General features: G+C 39.2%; 1 protein-coding gene across 1 annotated transcript in view; it reads right to left on the reverse strand.

The window, feature by feature from the left end:
- IMPG2 (interphotoreceptor matrix proteoglycan 2) overlaps positions 1–18,648 on the reverse strand; it is a 70,763-nt gene that overhangs the window by 45,160 nt on the left and 6,955 nt on the right. The window contains exons 3-6 of the mRNA XM_043449154.1: positions 17,645–17,811; positions 14,854–14,885; positions 5,523–5,572; positions 4,571–4,653 (exon numbers count right to left, since the gene is read on the reverse strand). Of these exons, the coding sequence (XP_043305089.1) occupies positions 4,571–4,653; positions 5,523–5,572; positions 14,854–14,885; positions 17,645–17,811 (332 nt within the window). The remainder of the gene's footprint in view (positions 1–4,570; positions 4,654–5,522; positions 5,573–14,853; positions 14,886–17,644; positions 17,812–18,648) is intronic.

The following is an 18,648-nucleotide window of genomic DNA, read 5'->3' on the forward strand; positions in this document are numbered from 1 at the left end:
AAACTGAAATATATTTCCCTACAAATTCCCACTGATCCCAGTTCTGAAACCTGGATGCATATAAAAGCTTTAGGCCCCAGAGAAACCTTCAAACAAGGATAGGCACCTATCATCTTTCCTGACTTTTCACTAGTTCCTTTTCTCTAGACGCTTCTCGGGCTCTTAATGTCTTCCTTAGACTATGATACACATAAGTGATGTCTGATAATTAAAATATGATACAACTATCACTTTCTTGATAGCAGATTCTAATTTCTGTTAATGTAACATAAAAGTACTCTTGTTTTACTAGTTCTTCCTCATACTGCTGAGTCATACTGAAACGAATAAAAACCTTTAGCCTTAAGGAATTTTGTACAAGACTTTGCATTCTTCAATATTAAATTTTCTCTCATTAAATTTAAATAAAAACTTACATTTTCAGTATTACTATAAAATAAATATCCTTAGTAACCTTGCTGCAATACAAGGCCTAAAATGCTGACTAAAATTTTTAATGATTTTAATGCATACCTGGTTTGCAAGAAAATAAATCAGAAGTCAAAAAAGATAGGCTAGAAAAATCCAGAGAGGTGATTCAGTAATCTATGCATACACATAGCAATCTAGCAATCTAGCAATCTCTTGTGACCTAGGCTTTAGTTTCAAATACTACAAGGGACAGGATATAAAGTGCCAGGTGTATACATGTTGAAAAGTCAGATCAAAGATGCCTACATAGACAGTTTGAACAACAAATTAGACTAAGTTGAACAAAGAATAAGTGAACTGGAAGACATTTCTGAATGCAACATAGAGGGACAAAGAAATGAAAGTTAAGAACGAGTGGTTAACAGACAAAAGGTATAAAATGAGGGAGTCAGATATATACCCAATCATATGAGACAACACCTGAGAATTTTTTCTATATACATTTTTATGAAATTGCAGTATCCTCAATTCTATATTATATGCTACTATATTGCACTTGTAGTGATGTTTCCTAAGGCCCATCATCACTGCACCTCTTGAAGTGTGAAGAAGTGGGCCTTAGGAAGCATCACTACAAGCAAAGCTAGTGGAGGTGATGGAATTCCAGCAGAGCTATTTCAAATCCTAAAAGATGATGCTGTGAAAGTGCTGCACTCAATATGTTAGCAAATGTGGAAAATTCAGCAGTGGTCACAGGACTGGAAAAGATCAGTTTTCACTTCAATCTCAAAGAAGAGCAATGCCAAAGAATGTTCAAAGTATTGCGCAATTGCACTCATTTCACATGCTAGCAACGTAATGCTCAAAATTCTCCAAGCTAGGCTTCAATAGTATGTGAACCAAGAACTTCCAGATGTTCAAGCTGGATTTAGAAAAGGCAGAAAAACCAGAGATCAAATTGCCAACACTGGTTGGATGATAGAAAAAGCAAGACAATTCCAGAAAAACACTGACTTCTGCTTCATTGACTACACCAAAACCTTTGACTGTGTGGATCACAAAAAACTGGAAAATTCTTAAAGAGATGGGAATACCAGACTACCTTACCTGTCTCCTGAGAAACTTGTATGCAGGTCAAGAAGCAACAGTTAGAACTGGACTGGTTCAAAATTGGGAAAGGAGTACGTCAAGGCTGCATATTGTCACCCTGCTTATTTAACCTATATGCAGAGTACATCATGAGAAATGCCAGGCTGGATGAAGCACAAGCTGGAGTCAAGATTGCCAGGAGAAATATCGACAACCTCAGATATGCAGATGATACCACCCTTACGGCAGAATGTGAAGAGGAACATAAGAGCCTCTTAATGAAGGTAAAAGAGGAGAAAAAGCTGGCTTAAAACTCAACATTCAAAAAACAAAGATCATGGCCTCCAGTCCCATCACTCCATGGCAAATAGATGAGGAAACAATGGAAACAGTGAGAGACTTTATTTTCTTGGTCTCCAAAATCACTGCAGATGGTGACTTGCAGCCATGAAAAAGACGCTCCTTGGAAGAAAAGCTATGACAAATCCAGACAGTATTAAAAAGCAGAGACATTACTCTGCTAACAAAGGTCCGTCTAGTCAGAGCTATGGTTTTTCCAGTAGTCATGTATGGACTGTGAGAATGGGACCATAAAGGAGGCTGAGCACCAAAGAATTGACGCTTTTGAACTGTGGTGTTGGAGAAGACTCTTGAGAGTCCCTTGGACTGCAAGGAGATCCAACCAGTCCATCCTAAAGGAGATCATTCCTGAATATTCATTAGAGGGACAGATGCTGAGGCTGAAGCTCTAATACTTTGGCCACCTGATGCAAAGAGCCAACTCATTGGAAAATAACCTGATGCTGGAAAAGATTGAAGGCAGGAGGAGAAGGGGATGACAGAGGATGAGATGGTTGGATGGTATCACCGACTCAATGGACATGAGTTTGAGTAAGCTCTAGGAGATGGTGAAGGACAGGGAAGCCTGGCGTGCTGCAGTCCATGGGGTCACAAAGAGTCAGACACAACTGAGTGACTGAACCAAACTGATGTACGCTGATGTTTTTAGACAGAATGCTACTGTACACTCAACAGACTACAGCAGAGGTAAACGTAACTTCTATATGCGTGAGGAAACCAAAAAGCTCATGTGACTTGCTTTATTGCAATATTCACTTTATTATGGCCATCTGGAACTGAACCCATAATATCTGAGCTATGCCTGCAGTTACACTACATTATAGGATACTTACAGTAGTACACCATGTAGTATTTGGGAGTCTACAGTTTTACAAAAATGGGTATAGGAGTGTGTTTATGCTTATTTACTTTGCTTTGGATTTATTGTACTACCTTAACATAAGGTTTTTAGTCTATTATAAATTTGAGAAATTCAGTCATTATCTCTCATCATTACATTAAATACAGAGGGGGAGAGAGAGAGAGTAGTATCTTAACAGTAGGAGAAAAAATAGATTTCCCACAAAGGAATACGAACTGAATTGTTAGTTGAGTTCTTAATAGTAACAGTAAAAGTTAGAAGATAGTGAAATAAAATCTTGACCAAAAAAAAAAACCTTCTATCCAGAAATTTATACAGATTATAAGTATCTTTCCAGAATAAGGGGATAATAAGAAAATCTTCAGGTGACCAAAAACTGAGATTGAACCAGTGAGAGATTCTTACTAAAGTAATACCAGAAGCATATATCTCAGAAGGAAAATTATTCCAAAAGAGAGGTCTAAGATGCAAAAATGAATTTTAAGAAAATAAAATAGTACACACCTGGGCAAATGTAAAAAATTTTAACTATATAAAATAAAAATGATGCAGTCAAATTTTTAAGATTAAAAAGAGAGAACTAAAGGAGAGAAAGAAAGAACAAAAATACTGAAAATAACATACAAAACAGCAGGGTAATCACTTGAATTATTTTGATGTTCTAATGTTCCTGCAGACTCAGGATAAGGATAAGTATTATGAAAAACAAACTTTGCTAGATTAAAGACACATGATAACATACAGGGTAAATACTATCAAATCAGGAATAGAGTATGTAATTTCTAAAACAGTATCTGAAAAATGCATTAGGGAAAAAGCTGAACTTTAAAACTGTACATGAGACTTCACTCTGAACTAGTCATGTACGCCTGTACTGTCCTGTCTTCCTACTGGTTCTACAAATTACCTTCAAATTACTCTCTCTGTCACGGAATGTTCCAACTGATTTCACATAATCTCTTCATTTCCATTACAGTGAGTTTTATCTCATTCTATAAAAGTTTCCAGACTTACACCATAACATTCAGCATCAAGTTCAGAACCACAGTATCACTTTTTATTCAAATATTTATCAAATGCCAATATTTTCTAGTACCATCTAATTTGGACACAGTTTTGCTGAATACTAAAGGTACTGTATTGATCCAAGGGCCCAAACTGGCTCCAGCCTTGCTCAGTAACAGGGAAGGTGGTGGATAGAGTGGGGTGACATGAGTTGACTTCACAGCTGGTAAGAGAAGGTGTAAGGTAATAAATTGTACCTTTCTAGTGAATATGTTCAATCAAAGTGTGCTCTGTATTAAGGAATCTGTGATTTACGCACATTTAATAAAATTTCTAATGAAACATTTCCATCTTCGTAGAAGCATATACTTCTCAAAAAATCTGGAATGTGATAGCCAACTTAATGCTTCTTAGTGGACAGATTTCCATTAGTAATGATGCACTTAAAAAGCACAGTACTTCTTTAAACTACATAAAATCTATATCCTTTCCCTCTGAAGAAGAGAGGACTAAGTCCTGATTTATTAAGAGACAGAGAACATAGGCAAAAACCCTCACAATGAATTATGCACACAGCCCACAGAAGACAGTGGGCTTACCATGAAGACAGCTCCCCAGGTTCCAAGTCATTTAATTTACAATTCAAATCTATTCTTTGCCAAAAACAGGCTTATTGGGCTCTCCAAGGAATCTCAGATTCTTTTTAATGTACTGGTTTTAGAATCTACATTTCCCTAAAGAGAACCACCTGAAGTTTTGTGTTGTCTGGCAATGAACAATAAATCTCTCTAAATCCCCGTTCTCCATGTTAGAAACTAAATAATGAAACAGGACATCACTCACACTGTCTTCTGGCCTCTCCAAGCTGCTCTCTGAGATCCCGTCATAGGAGGTCACCCCTGGATATGGAGCACTGAGACCAGCATCTAAAAAGAAAAACAGAAACATGTGTATGAATTCAGTCCACAGCTGAATCATAATGTCTATCAGGAAACAATAAACTGATTTTGATGCCATTCATATAAGTCATTTGCTTTTTCATCTGCAAAATTCTGTGCATTTTAACCTCAAGACACATGAATTTCCTCAGCACAAGAAATAAATATGACTCATTCAACAAGCATTTACTGATACCTACTTATATGTCAGGCTCTATGCAAGCCTCCAGGGATACAAAGTCTTTATCCTTAAGGAGTCATCTAATAAAACTAACCTGTAAAACTCTCAGAGAGGGGAAGTGGCTGAAGGTTGGAATTGGCCAAAAATTATAATTTTTGATGCTGGGCCTCACCATGCTATTTTTTTGTATGTTTGCAATTTTCAACATAGAAGAACTTTTTTTAAAAAAAATTAAAAATAAAGAAATCAATTACTAATTTACAGGAAATGTAGAGATCAAAGAAACAAACAAAGTATACCACACAATGCAATCAGGAAAATCCTTATTCTGGGAAACTCTAAAAGACAAATGACAAATAGTGGAGCTAGAAAGATTCTACCTTTTGACATAAGCAGTGATTACAAAGTGTTTGCCTTAAAATAATTCTTCAGGTTGTACATTTGTTTTAAGTAGTTTTCAGATTCTGTATTATGTACTTAATAATTAAGGATTCTTAAGTACCCAAATTATAATGTCATAAAGTAAGTGAAAAAACAATTGCTTTTTCTTGAGACTTCTTCAACAACAGAAGGAGAGACAAATTGGCATTTTTTAAAATATGAGCTGAAAATTGTGCTTCCTTGCAATTAAATAATAAATTTTAAAAGAAAAGTGAATAAAGGCACAAAAGCATACCTCCCAGCGTTGACATGTCACCAACAGGAGCTGGAGATGACAATTCAGAGCTAGGAAAAAAAATGTCTGGAGTTAATAAAATGACAGAAATGTGAGGGTTTATTTTGGGATTTGTTTTCCAGAAAGGAATTCACCTGATCTCCAATTAAGGATTCCCAAACTGAGGTACTAAGTAGCAATTTAAAAAAAAAAAACCCTCATTTATTTTACATTTTTTGATGCCTACTCAACTTGAATCACTCTACATATTATTACATAATACTCCATATTATGTAGTATGCATATATATATATGTACACACACATAATATACCCTACATAATACTTAATACTACATAACCACCCTATATAGTACTTCCTTACTATTTCATAACCCTGTTTCATTTTTTTCCTTAGTTCTTTTCACTATGTGAAATTATTCTGTTAATTTATTTATCTACTTCTTTATCTATATCCATACCCTTAAGTCTTCTAGAATGTCATTTCCTAACATGGTAGTCAGTGGATGTATGTGGTAATTTAATTTAAAATTAAATAAAGATTCAAAATTCAGACCCTCATCCACACTATCCACATTTCAGTGTTCAACAGTCATATGTGGCTGATGGCTATTTTATGGAACAGCCGAGTAAAGAACATGTTTATCATCACAGAAATATCTATTTAACAAGACTGCCTCAAGAATCTAAACTCTAAAAAAAAAGAAAGAATCTAATCTAAACTCCATGAGATTAGGGGTTTATCTGCCATATTTGCACTGTATCTTCATCTTAAAAGAGAAACTACTACTTAATAGGCACGGAATAGATATTTTTGGAATAAATAAACACTAATGACCAACCAGTCTAGTGTAGAAGGCCCTTGGCATACAGCTGTGAACAAAATACTCATGGTCTAGGAAGGTTACCGCCTAACAGAAAACAGTAACAAACATACTATAAACCCAGCAAGCAGTTCAGACACAAAAGTACTGGCAGTCACGGGGAACAATAAGCCCAAATCTCATCTCATTTGAGAGGTCACAGAATCATGAAACTTTTTAGTATAAAACAAGTCAAGCTTAGAGACATGATTTGCTATAGGCCACACGGCTCCCAGGTTTCGGGTCCCCTGGCTATCCTTTTACCGTTCAACCCTGCAACTACAGGCAAAGATCAGAAGACGTCAGAGGATAATCTGAGAAAGTCCTTAAAGAAACGGTGTTTCCCCGAGTCCAAATTTCCACATAGCCCCAAACATACAATTTAAATTACAGTAACTGAAAACTCTCTTCAACTTTCCACATACAGTTTTCAAAGACGACTTAAACAGTCAAAACATCTCCCTCTTAGACTCGCTTTGGTCTCAGTGAGCCCCATCTTCACGTCAGAACCACTCCTTCCAATTGCCCTGCCGCTCTAAACTAGACCATGGGCTCACAGCCACCAGACAAATGGGGCACACATCTTGAAGCAGCGATTTTCACTTTAAAGTAAAAGCACAGAGAGCTAAGTAGAAACTGATATGAATTTGGACATGAACACACTGCTGTATGTAAATGGATGACCGACAAGGACCTCCTGTTACAGCACCTGGAACTGTCTCAATGCTATATGGCCACCTGGATGGACGGGGCGTCTGGGGGAGAACGGATCCATGCATACGATGGCTGAGTGCCTTCACGGCTCACCTGAAGCTATCACAGCACTGCTCATCAGCTAGAGCCCAATACAAAATAAAGTTTAAAAATAAATAAATAAAACACATTAGTATTAAAACACATGTGGCTCTATTATAGAGCACAATATAAAGTTTAAATGAATATTAAGTTACAACATGATCATTTCAAAGACATTTCCTGGCTGGAACTGAAGTGGGGGAATCAGTTGAGGCCATGTTCCCTAAACCCCCAAGCTTTGGTAGAAAATTTGAGAAACATAGGCTAAAACAAAAAAATCTCACATAAAGATTCTCCTGGTTTTTGAAAATACTATCTAAAAAGAAAAACATATTAAACCAATACACCAAACTTATCACTACTGGTTATTTTTGATATACTTGCAGGAACCTACTTACTTAGCTGCCATTCAAAAGAATATAAAGGAATATGACATCTGGATATTTTGATGAATGATGAGTAGAGGAAGATCTGGGTGATAAGAAAGGTCACGGAGCTAGCCAATGAAGGAACTGTGGTGTAAAATAGGCCCATTTGAGTCCAGAAACCTCTCTCTTACCCACATTAATTCCACACCACATGGCCTTTATGTGACCCATATGCCCTAGACGGGCAACCAGAATGGTTTCCCTTGGTCTTAATGATAGTGGTGTTACATCAACTAAGTGACCTAAAAGTCAAAATGTGTAAGGACCCAGAAAGAGGAAGGGAAACCCAGTCAGAGCTGGAGTGCAATCAAGTATGAAGAGCAAAGAGGTCAAAGTAAAACAAAGCACAAAACAGTAACCAGAACAGGAAGCTGAGATGACATGGCAGAGAAACCAGACCTCACCAGGGACTGGTCAGATTGTCTCCCACATCAAAAGCAAATTTAAGCTAATTCTCTAAGTAAGCAAGAAAGCATTCAGAATGGAGAAATTTGCTTACTTCAATAGAACTAGATTTCACTTACTGAGTTCAAAATAATCTTTGTTTTTTTCAAAATAACATTATTTTAATGATGGTAAGGGCTTCCCTGGTGGTCCAAATGGTAAAGAATCCACCTGCAAGGCAAAAGACCTGGGTTCGATCCTTGGTTTGGGAAGATCCCCTGGAGGAGGTTGTAGCAACCCACTCCCGTATTCTTGCCTGGAGAATCCCCATGGACAGAGGAGTCTGGTTGCCTACAGTCTACAGGGTCACAAAGAGTCAGATATGACTGAGAGATTAAGCACAGTGATGGTAAGTAGGCAACTCTCGGTAATTTAAAACCCTTGTGCAACACTCCCAACACTTAATCCCTCATCCTCCCACACTTCTTTCAGAAGACAGTACCATGAATCCTTCACATTTGCTCATCAGGTATGCCTCCTACAGGGATGCCCTAGAATGTCACTCACAACAGAATTACAATACAGAGCTGCATTGAGTTTGGAGACAGAAATGCTTCATTTCTAGGCCAAGCCACAAATTTGTAGTTGGTCAGCTAAGATCTTTAGCTTAATGTCAGCAGCAAACAACCATCTCCTGTCTCATTTCCTCAGCTTATCCAGCACATAATTTTTTTCCTCACAGCTACTGCCTAACCATGTCAGTGGAATTCAGATGGAACTGTGTCAAAAATACCATAGTCACATGGAACCTATGTTTAAAAACATAGTAGGGGACTTCCCTGGTGGTGCAGTGGATAAGAATCCACCTGCCAATGCAGAGGACACAGGTTCGAGCCCTGGTCCGGGAAGACTACACATGCCACAACTAAGGCTGTGCACTACAACCTACCTACTCTAGAGTCCGTGAGCAATAGCTACTGAAGCCCGTGTGCCTACAGCCCATGCTCCACGGCAAGAGGAGCCAGAGCAAAGAGAAGCCAGCGCCCCACAACTAGAGAGTGGCCCCCACTCACTACAGCTAGGGCAAAGCCCACGCACAGTAACCAAGACCCTGCGCAGCTAAACATAAATAAATGAAATTGTTAAAATAAATAACAAAAATACAGTAAAACAAGCCAACAATAATTTCATACCTAGACTACTATCCCCTTTAACAATTTCCTATCCTTTGCCTTGCTCTAGAACCTGTTAACTATAATCAGCATTTAAGAAGAAAAAACTTAAGGCAAAAGGAGTTAAGAATCCTGGGCGCTAGTTCCAGATGTATCACTAACCTTGTGTATAGCTTGGGGAAGATGCCTCAGTTGCTCTAGGCCTCAAGATCTAATCTCTAAAACAGGAATATCTCTTGCTCTACCTACTGCACCAAGGTGTTGGGGAAAACTAAATAAAATATCATTATACAGAAGCATTATGTAAAGGGTGAAATGCTAAACAAACATAAAACAGGGGTGGGAGTTGGATCAGGATGGCGGAGGAGTAGAACAAAGAGCTCACCCTTTCCCACAAATACATAAAAAATACATCTACATATGAAAGGATTCTCACAGAACATCTACTAAATGCTGGCAGATCTCAGACTTCCACAAGGGCAAGAGAATCTCCATGCCACTGAGTCGGACAGAAGAAAAAGGAGACAGGAGTAGGATGGGACCCGCGCTCCTGGGAGCAAACTGTGCAGGAGGACAGGTTTCAGCCAGTCAGCGGAAGACACGTGGAGCGAGGCCTGTGCGCAGGGGGCTGGGCCCCCTGCCGGCAGCACGCCCCAGCGCAGACACTCATCTGGATCCTGAGACTCCAGTTTCCGCGCTCAGACACAGGGAGGCCTAGGGCTGGCTACGTGCTGACACCCTGAGGGAGCCAGGGCATGGTGCATCACACGGAGGGAGTGCGGGAAGATGCCCGGACCCATCAGCAATGCAAGGCGCCACTGCCGGGGAGCGCAGAGAGAAATGTGTGCAACTGCCGCGGGAGCGTCTTTTTCAAGGCAGGGCACCACCCACCCTCTTCTACGTAAGTTCCCGGTGGCTGCCGCTGCCATCTTGGACTCCAGGGCTAGCCGGGGCTGTGCCGTGTCCCTGGGAGTATGCATGGGGCCAGGCGCCTGAACACCGCTACAAACGGGATCGTGGCCAGCACGTGCTGAGAAAAGAGACAGCAAGCCTTCAAACCAAAAACAGCCCTCATGCCAAGAACATATTGAACCCACATAAGCTACACAGGGGCGCTCATGCTTATAAACAGCTCTCCAAGACAATGGTAGATTAATTGTTTCCCCTAAACTCAGAGTGAGAGAAATACAAGCAAAATGAAGAAGCAGAGGAACCACTCCCAGTGAAAAGACTAAGAGAATTCCCCTAAAGGAACAGTGAGACAGACCTCTTCAGCCTAATAGACACTGAGTTCAAACAGAAGGTAACGAAAATACTGAAGGAATTAAGAAAGGTTATCACTAGAAATGCAGATCACTATAAAAATGAACTAGCAACTGTAAGGAGGAACCAAGAATAATTAGAAAATTTATTTGCTGAGATGAAGGCTGAGCTAAAAACAATGAATAGCAGAATAAATGATGCAGAAGAAAGAATAAATGATCTCAAAATTACCCAGTCAAAGCAGCAGACAGTTTACAATAGCTAGGACATGGAAGCAACCTAGATGTCCATCGGCAGCTGAGTGGATAAGAAAGTTGTTGTACATATACACAATGGAATATTACTCAGCAATTAAAAAGAACACATTTGAGTCAGTTCTAATGAGGTGGATGAAACTGGAGCCTATTATACAGAGTGAAGTAAGTCAGAAAGAAAAATACCAATACAGTATACTAACACATATATATGGAATTTAGAAAGATGGTTAATGATGACCCTATATGGAAGACAGCAAAAGAGACACAGATGTAAAGAACAGACTTTTGGACTCTGTGAGAAGGCGAGGGTGGGATGATTTGAGAGAACAGCGTTGAAACGTGTATATTACCGTATGTGAAATAGACGACCAGTCCAAGTTCGATGCATGAAGCAGGGCACTGGGACAACCCGGAGGGATGGGCGGGGAGGGATGGGCTGGGGAGGGATGGGGCGGGGAGGGAAGTGGGTGGGGAGGGTTGGGACAGCCACACCTGTAGCTGACTCATGCCAATGTATGGCAAAAAACCACCACAATATTGTAAAGTAATTAGCCTCCAATTAAAATAAATAAATTAATTTTTAAAAAATAGAAAACCAAATGAAATTAAAAAATGAAAGCAATATAAGAGACCTATGGGACAATATAAAGTGTGCAATCTATGCATAATATGGATTACAGAGGAGAAGAAAGAGAAAAGTGGATTCAAGACATATTGGAATAAATTATGGCTGAAAACCTTCCAAACCTAAAGAAGGAAACAAATACCCAGATATAGGAAGCAAACAAGATAGACCCAAACAGACCTACACCAAAACATATTATAATAAAACAGGGTTTAATGGAGTTACACGTCAGCCCAAACAGAATAATATACATGCTTTAAAATAAAAACTGTATTTGGCTTTGTGATCATGATGGGCATCCTCAACTACAAATCTAACTTAATGGAGATATCAAGGGAAAAAAAATTCCACAGATCAGTCCTTACACTGAGAGTAACACCAGGGACCTGATAATAGACTTGGGTGATAGAACAGAAACTCAATTACTCATCCAACAAATACTTAGTAAGCACACATCCTAGGCTGACTTTGTATTGAAGATACAACTGCAAGACAAGATGGCAGGGAGTTAGGTGACTGGAGCTAAGGGGTGATGTTTTCAAGATGTCTTGCTAGAGACAAGTGGTAGAGGAGGATTTTTTCTAAAATAGGTAACTTGGGAAGATTTGAGCATGTTTAAATGTTAGTAGGTATGACAAAACCCACTGAAATATTGTGAAGTAATTAGCCTCCAACTAATAAAAAAAAAAAAGAAAGAAAAGCTAAAAAAAAAAAAAAAAAGAAGTGTAAAAAAAAAATAAAAAAATAAATGTTAGTAGGTAGTTGGTAATGGGAGAAGCTGAAGACTCAGGAGAGAGAGAAAAAAACAATTACAGGTTGATGTCTAAGAGATAAGATGGGATATGAAGTCCTGAGTAACATAGGAAATGCTTTCTTTTAAACAGACTTGCCAGATGACAGTAAGGGGAGGTGAAATCAGTACACAGCAGAGTATCTGGTGTAAGTCATACATTAGCAGTTGGGCTAGAGTTCACATAGATGAAGCAACTTAAATTACAGAGAAGTAATGTGGTAAGCAGAAGAGTGATCTCCCAAAGATGTCCATATCTTAATCCCCAGAACATGCGACTATGTTATCTGAAAAGGAAAGTAAGGCAACAGATGGAATTAAGGGTGCTCATCAGCTGGCCTTAAGTAGAGACCATATCCTCTGGTCTTACCAGGTGGACCCAATGTAGTCATGCATGCATATGTGTGTGCTAAGTTGCTTCAGTCCTGTCTGACTCTCTTTGACCCTACAGATTGTAGCCTGCCAGGCTCCTCTGTCCATGCAATTCTCCGGGCAAGAATACTGGAGTGGGTAGCATTCCCTTCCCCAGGAGATCGTCCAGACTCAGGGATAGAACCCACATCTCTTAAAACTCCTGCACTGGCAAGCAGGTTCTTTACCACTAGCACCACCTGGGAAGCCCCAGGGTAGTCATAAGGACCCTTAAATGTGGAGGGAGGCAGAAGAATGTCAGAGTGGAAGAATGTGAGAAAGTAAGCCACTGCTAGTCATAAGCCAACCAACATGGGTAGCCTCTAGACACTGAAAAAGGCAAGAAAACAGATTTTCCCCTAGAGTCTCCAGATAGCTAACACAGGTCTGCCAACATGCTGAGAATCATGTCAAGCTTCTGCACTGCAGAACTAGAAGATAAATCTGTGTTTTTTAAGTTACCAAAGTTTGTGATAATTTGCTGCAGCAATAGAAAACATCTAAGAATCTCAACACAGAATGACAGCCATATCAAGAAAATCATAAAAATAAACAAATATTGAAAGTGATTAAATTAAGGGTTTTAAGGGATGACTACAATATTCAACTTAAAGAGGGGCTAAGCGAATTCCCAGGTCACTCCCAGGATTAGCTAACTCCAGGTCCCTTCATTTCCGCAAGTACCATGTTGATGCTTTTCATCCCACTCCAACCTGGTCTGCTCTAGTTTCATGGGAAGGACGTCAACTTTTAAATTTTCAAATTCAGTTATATGTATTTCAAATTTAGTTCATATGTATTGTGATTTTCTAAGGATGATAAATAATACTGTGAGTCCCCCCCCATCTAGGACATCAACAAAACATATATGACACACTCAGTTCTCTAATTTGTTTACTTATGAATTTGTTTCAATGTGATTAACATATTTTTCCAAGAAATAGTAGATGAATGCAGCAAACCGCACTCAACCAAAGTGAGCTATGTAGGAATACACAAACTACACCTCGAACATCTCCCAGCTACCTCTGTTCAGCTACTCCATGTGTTATGTGTTATAACATCAGTCCACATACGGTGTTACAACTTACAACTTTTCAATCTATTTCAGATAACCTTCCTTCATCACTTTATAACTCATGAGCTACGATCTTCCCAATGTCTGTTTTCACAGGCAAACTCCAAGGCTTCTTCCAGATTACAAGTGATATTTATTATTATGGCTTTTACACACTTCTTAACCATGTAAAATGTGCTATCGTTTTCATTAGGTACAACCATGAAGATGACTGGCAGAACCCACCAGATTGTTAAGTCTACTGCATGTGTGTTGGAATGGCGATCATAAGGAACCTCTGAGCTCTGCCTCTTGAAGGTAAAGGACCCACACCTACAGCACCACACGGCCCCACATCTAAGTTGGCGCTCAATCCCAGGCCCTCAACAGACTTGGTGGTGCTGTTAGCTATGTGAAGTGACACCACAAGGAGTCCCACTTCCCTCCTGCTTACTCACGCTTGATTTGAAACTTACATATACCCCACTACCACCAAGAGATGCACTCTAATTATGCATCTGCCTGGACTCTGCTGCCCAGGCTACACCTCTGGACACTGACCCACCTTCTAGGTTCTTCAATCTGTTCTTCCATCTAACTTGAGGCAAGATTATGGACCTGAACTGCATGCCCTAGTGATTTTTTTTTTCTCTCAAAAAAGTCACCTACATACTGGCATAACCTAGATACTGAGTATGGATAGAATCAGAAGTCATTAGTCCTTGTAGACTCAAAATCCCTCACCTTCCATGATCTGCTTTGTCCTGCCACTGCTCGGGAGCCAGAAACAAGCTTAATCCTAAGCCTAAAGACCCACAGAGCCATGACTCAAATCAATGGAGGATTCATTAAGGTTGTGCTAGTCCTATGCTTCAAGATCACAAACATCATTAAGCCATAAAGTGACCCACAGCACAACCCCATCATTTAATAAACCATCCTCCACTAAGGTGTACCATTTTAGATAAATAGTATTAGCCTGTAAGCCTCAACAACAGTAGATTATTTTGTATTCCAGTTCCAAAAATCTATTTCCTCACCAAGAGAAAGGAACATATCCACCTCTTAGTAAGGTCAGACAGTAAACAAGCACAGTGGCTGTGAAGGTGGTTTGGAAAGGGAAGTGGCCTCAAGATGAGGAAAAGACTTTGAGATTTGCCCACAGGCCTGGTTATTGCAGGAACTGACAAGAAATAGGAAGGAATCATTAAATTTGGGATGAGACTTAGAACCGGTATGATACATCTCTGTTGCCAAACATGAACTTAGGGGGGAAAAAGACACTCACCCACTTACGGTCTCCTTTGCATATGTCAGTTTCTAAGGAAAACAAAGACATAAAAATGACCACGTGAGTGAAAGACAGTTATTAAGCGGTAAACAAAACTTACTGCACAAACACTAATGCCCTAACACAGAATCTGTGTTATTATTCTTATCGCTAAACAGTTAAAGCAAAGTACTAATGATGCAAAGTTTGTTTTGACACAGAACATCCCACCCACCACTCGGCGTCTGTGTGTGTTCCCCGAAGTCCCTCTCTTAATGTTCCCCGAAGTGCTCTCTTAATGGACAGACTTTACCTGTTAATCATTCCAGAAAGGTCTCCTGGGTTAGAGATTGGTAGAGTTTTACATTAACCTTCCATGGACTTAGAACCAAAGTGTTTTGTGATCTACTACATTTATAGAAATTCCTATCATAGAGTAATATCATCATGGGGATAAAATAACTGTGAAATCTAATTCTCCAGAATTCAGACAAAAAGATAAACTGTATCTGTAGTTGGATTATTCCTTCGGAGCATTCGAAGAAAAATTGTGTCCAAGTTATGTTTAAACTAGTGGTTTTATTTTGAGACCAATACGATAATTTGGAATCAAATTCTATTTTCTCTTTCTCAGCTATGGAGGCAAATCCAAAAAATTTCTCTGCTGCTGGGCCTCAACTTGCTTATCTGTAAAATGGAGCGATGATTACTCTAAATAATTCTTAAGATATTTATAAATAATTCACTGTTCTTTTACTCTACACACTCTCCTAGAACAATCTCAGCCAGTCTTTTTTTTCCCTAAATTTTAATCATCTAACACCTTCAACTGGGATTTTATTTCCTTTAATTAATCTCTCTTGATACATATAAGCACAGCAAAATCATCAATTAATCAATTTGTACTATTAGCTTTAAAATTTTATAGGCCAGCATGGTAGTTATTTTTAAAATGCTGGAATTTTGAGTTCTAATAAAGGTTGTCAACCACATAAATTCACCACCTGTGAGTAAACAGTCATTGTTATACTTAAAATCAAGCTAAAAAAATAGATGTATATATATCTATAACTGAATCACTATGCTGTAAAGCAGAAATCAACTCAACAATGTAAATCAATTTATTTCAATTTTTTTAAAAAAAGGTAAAATCGAGCTTCCTTCAGTTTTTGGACAGCCAGTGATTGCTTAACTAAGATTCTCAATCCCTCTCATGATTTCAAGTACTACCTCGAGGCTGGTGATCCCTATAGCTGTATTTATAACCCAGACCACTCTTCTGGGCTTCATACCTATATATTACACAATTCACATTTCACATATGGCTCAAAACAACGCATTAAAAAGCACACTCACCCTCCCCAGCAGTGCCTACAACCTGCGTCTCTGCCTGAGTTCTCAGCGGTAGCCATTGAAGCTAGAAGTTGGGAGGCTTCCAGGGTCATGCCTTCATCATTGCCCACTCCCATCCAATCTGTCACTGAGTCCTACTAGTCCTTCTCCTACTTATATCCCCTATGCTCCCTTTCTCTACTTCATGGTTTACATAGGATTCTCATCCCCTCAGGCCTCAAGTAGCGACTGATCTCTGCTCATCTTGTCCCCTCTAACCTATCATATTGGTGTATAGAAACCACAATAACCATTTTACAATTCAAAACTGTACAATCAGCCCCTGCCACTTGCCAACTTACACCCCTTCAATGGCTTTCTATCAACTACGAACTTCTTAAGCTATCCACCCCTCTAGTCTGATGTCCTGTCAAATCTAGTCCACTCTTCTGATATACTGGCCAACATATACATGTATTGTTGTTAGTCACTAAGTCGTGTCCGACTCTTTCGCGACCCTATGGACTGTAGCCCACCAGGCTTCTCTGTCCATGGGATTTCCCAGCAAGAATACTGGACTGGGTTGCCATTTCCTTCTCTAGGAGACCTTCCTGACTCAGAGATTGAACCCATGTCTCCTGCATTGGCAGGCAGATCCTTTACCACTGAGAGACCAGAGAAGCCCACGTTATATACAACTAATAATAATAAAATGTAAGAAGTACTATACTAAAGAATGAATAAAGAATTATGGTGTTCAAAAGATTATGTGAGCTAAATCTACTAGGATGGGGGTCGGGGGTTGTTTCCTTCTGAAGGAGGTTACATCTGAGCTGAAGACGTGCAGGACTTGAACAAAAGGAAGAAGGATATAAGGGGCCTCTCACACAGCATGTGCAATCTACCACATAGATCACACAGAACTAAACAGTTTCCTTCTCTTGCCATGAATACATGCAACATGAAAAAGAGAAGGTGGACAGATAATTTGTCTACATGCATGCTTGTTTATCCTTTGCTAAGAATAAACTAAATCTAAAACAAGGAAAACAAGTAAGCAAATTCATGCATTAGAAGCACATTTATATTTTACTAAACATTTATCCAATGATCTATATCCTCTATCTTTAATTAGTTATCGATTCAACTTTGAGCTGATAAAATGCAAAGCTCTGGCAAGAATGTTTGACTCGTACAGATTAATATTCTTAGCCTAAATCTTTGTAGAGCACGATTTCCAAATACTTACATTTATAAACAATCCTGAGGTTCTTGCTGGCTTCACAATGCTTATTAATTATAATGGCCAGAGCAAGAGATACAAAGATTGGCCACCCTGCGGTAGGTCACCTGAAGAGCCTAATTCAACAAGAGTAGCCCAGGGATCCGGCATTCACTCTTCCTTCCTTTAGGCCTGAGCTTCGTACATGTGCTCCTATAATAGTACAGTAATTTCTTCCCTTGTTACTACATTTACCTGCATAATTAAGCTTCTGTGTTCCACAGACTGACTAAAATGTGTGCCCATTTCAAATATAGTCGTGATTCCATCCTCACACAAATTCATCCAATAATGATATTCCTCATGCCCAGGAAGTCGATCCCAAAAAGTCCTGAAGGCTTCCCAGACAGCTTCCTGGCATACTGAAAAATAAATAGAGAGGTATTTTTTATGGAAAGCACTTTAGGATTCTCACAATGACCATGGTCCTGTTATTTCAGATTCCTGAGACACTTTTGCACACAGGGTCTATTCTGCAGGGACATGGGGATGATTCTCATTCAAAGCCCTTCTGTACACCCCATTTAAACTTTTTAGACTTGAAGAGAGTCCCCACTCCTTTCCCTTGCAAAGGAAACTGACTCACCTCCTCATAGGCAGGAGTTTTTGCTTCTCTTAAAAAAAAAAAAATCCATGTTTATGTTTTAGCAAAGTACAGCTGATACTGAAAATATTTCAATAGGACAAATAACCTGTGGTATATCCATATGATGGGATTAGAATTCAGTGATAAAAAGAAGTGAGGCTTCAAGCCATGAAAAGACATGGAGAAGATTTAAATTCATATTGCTAAGTAAGAGAAGCCAATCTGAAATGCGACATGCTGTGTGGGTCCAATGATTAATACATTCTTGAAAAAGCGAAACTATATAAATTGTCAAGGACTGGGGGGAGGGAAAGATACAGGAGGTGGAAACTGATGGGTTTGAGGGCAGGGAGACTATCGGTATGACACTGTAACAGTGGATACATGTCACTGTTCATTTGTTAAAATCCACAGAAAACACAACTGAATGAGCGCACTCTAATGTAAATTATGAAACTACTGTCCTGAATCCCGTTTCTAGGCTCAGGCTACGCATCTTATCTAGTCTGGAGAAATCCAGAATGGAACAAAGCCTTTTTTTAGGGTAATACGGTTCCCTTTCAGAATCGTGGAGGCCAAAGCATGAGGAATAGTCAATTTAGGGCATAAGGCA

The sequence above is a fragment of the Cervus canadensis genome, chromosome 27, assembly GCF_019320065.1.
Source record: "Cervus canadensis isolate Bull #8, Minnesota chromosome 27, ASM1932006v1, whole genome shotgun sequence".
In the NCBI taxonomy this organism is placed as follows: Eukaryota; Metazoa; Chordata; class Mammalia; order Artiodactyla; family Cervidae; genus Cervus; species Cervus canadensis.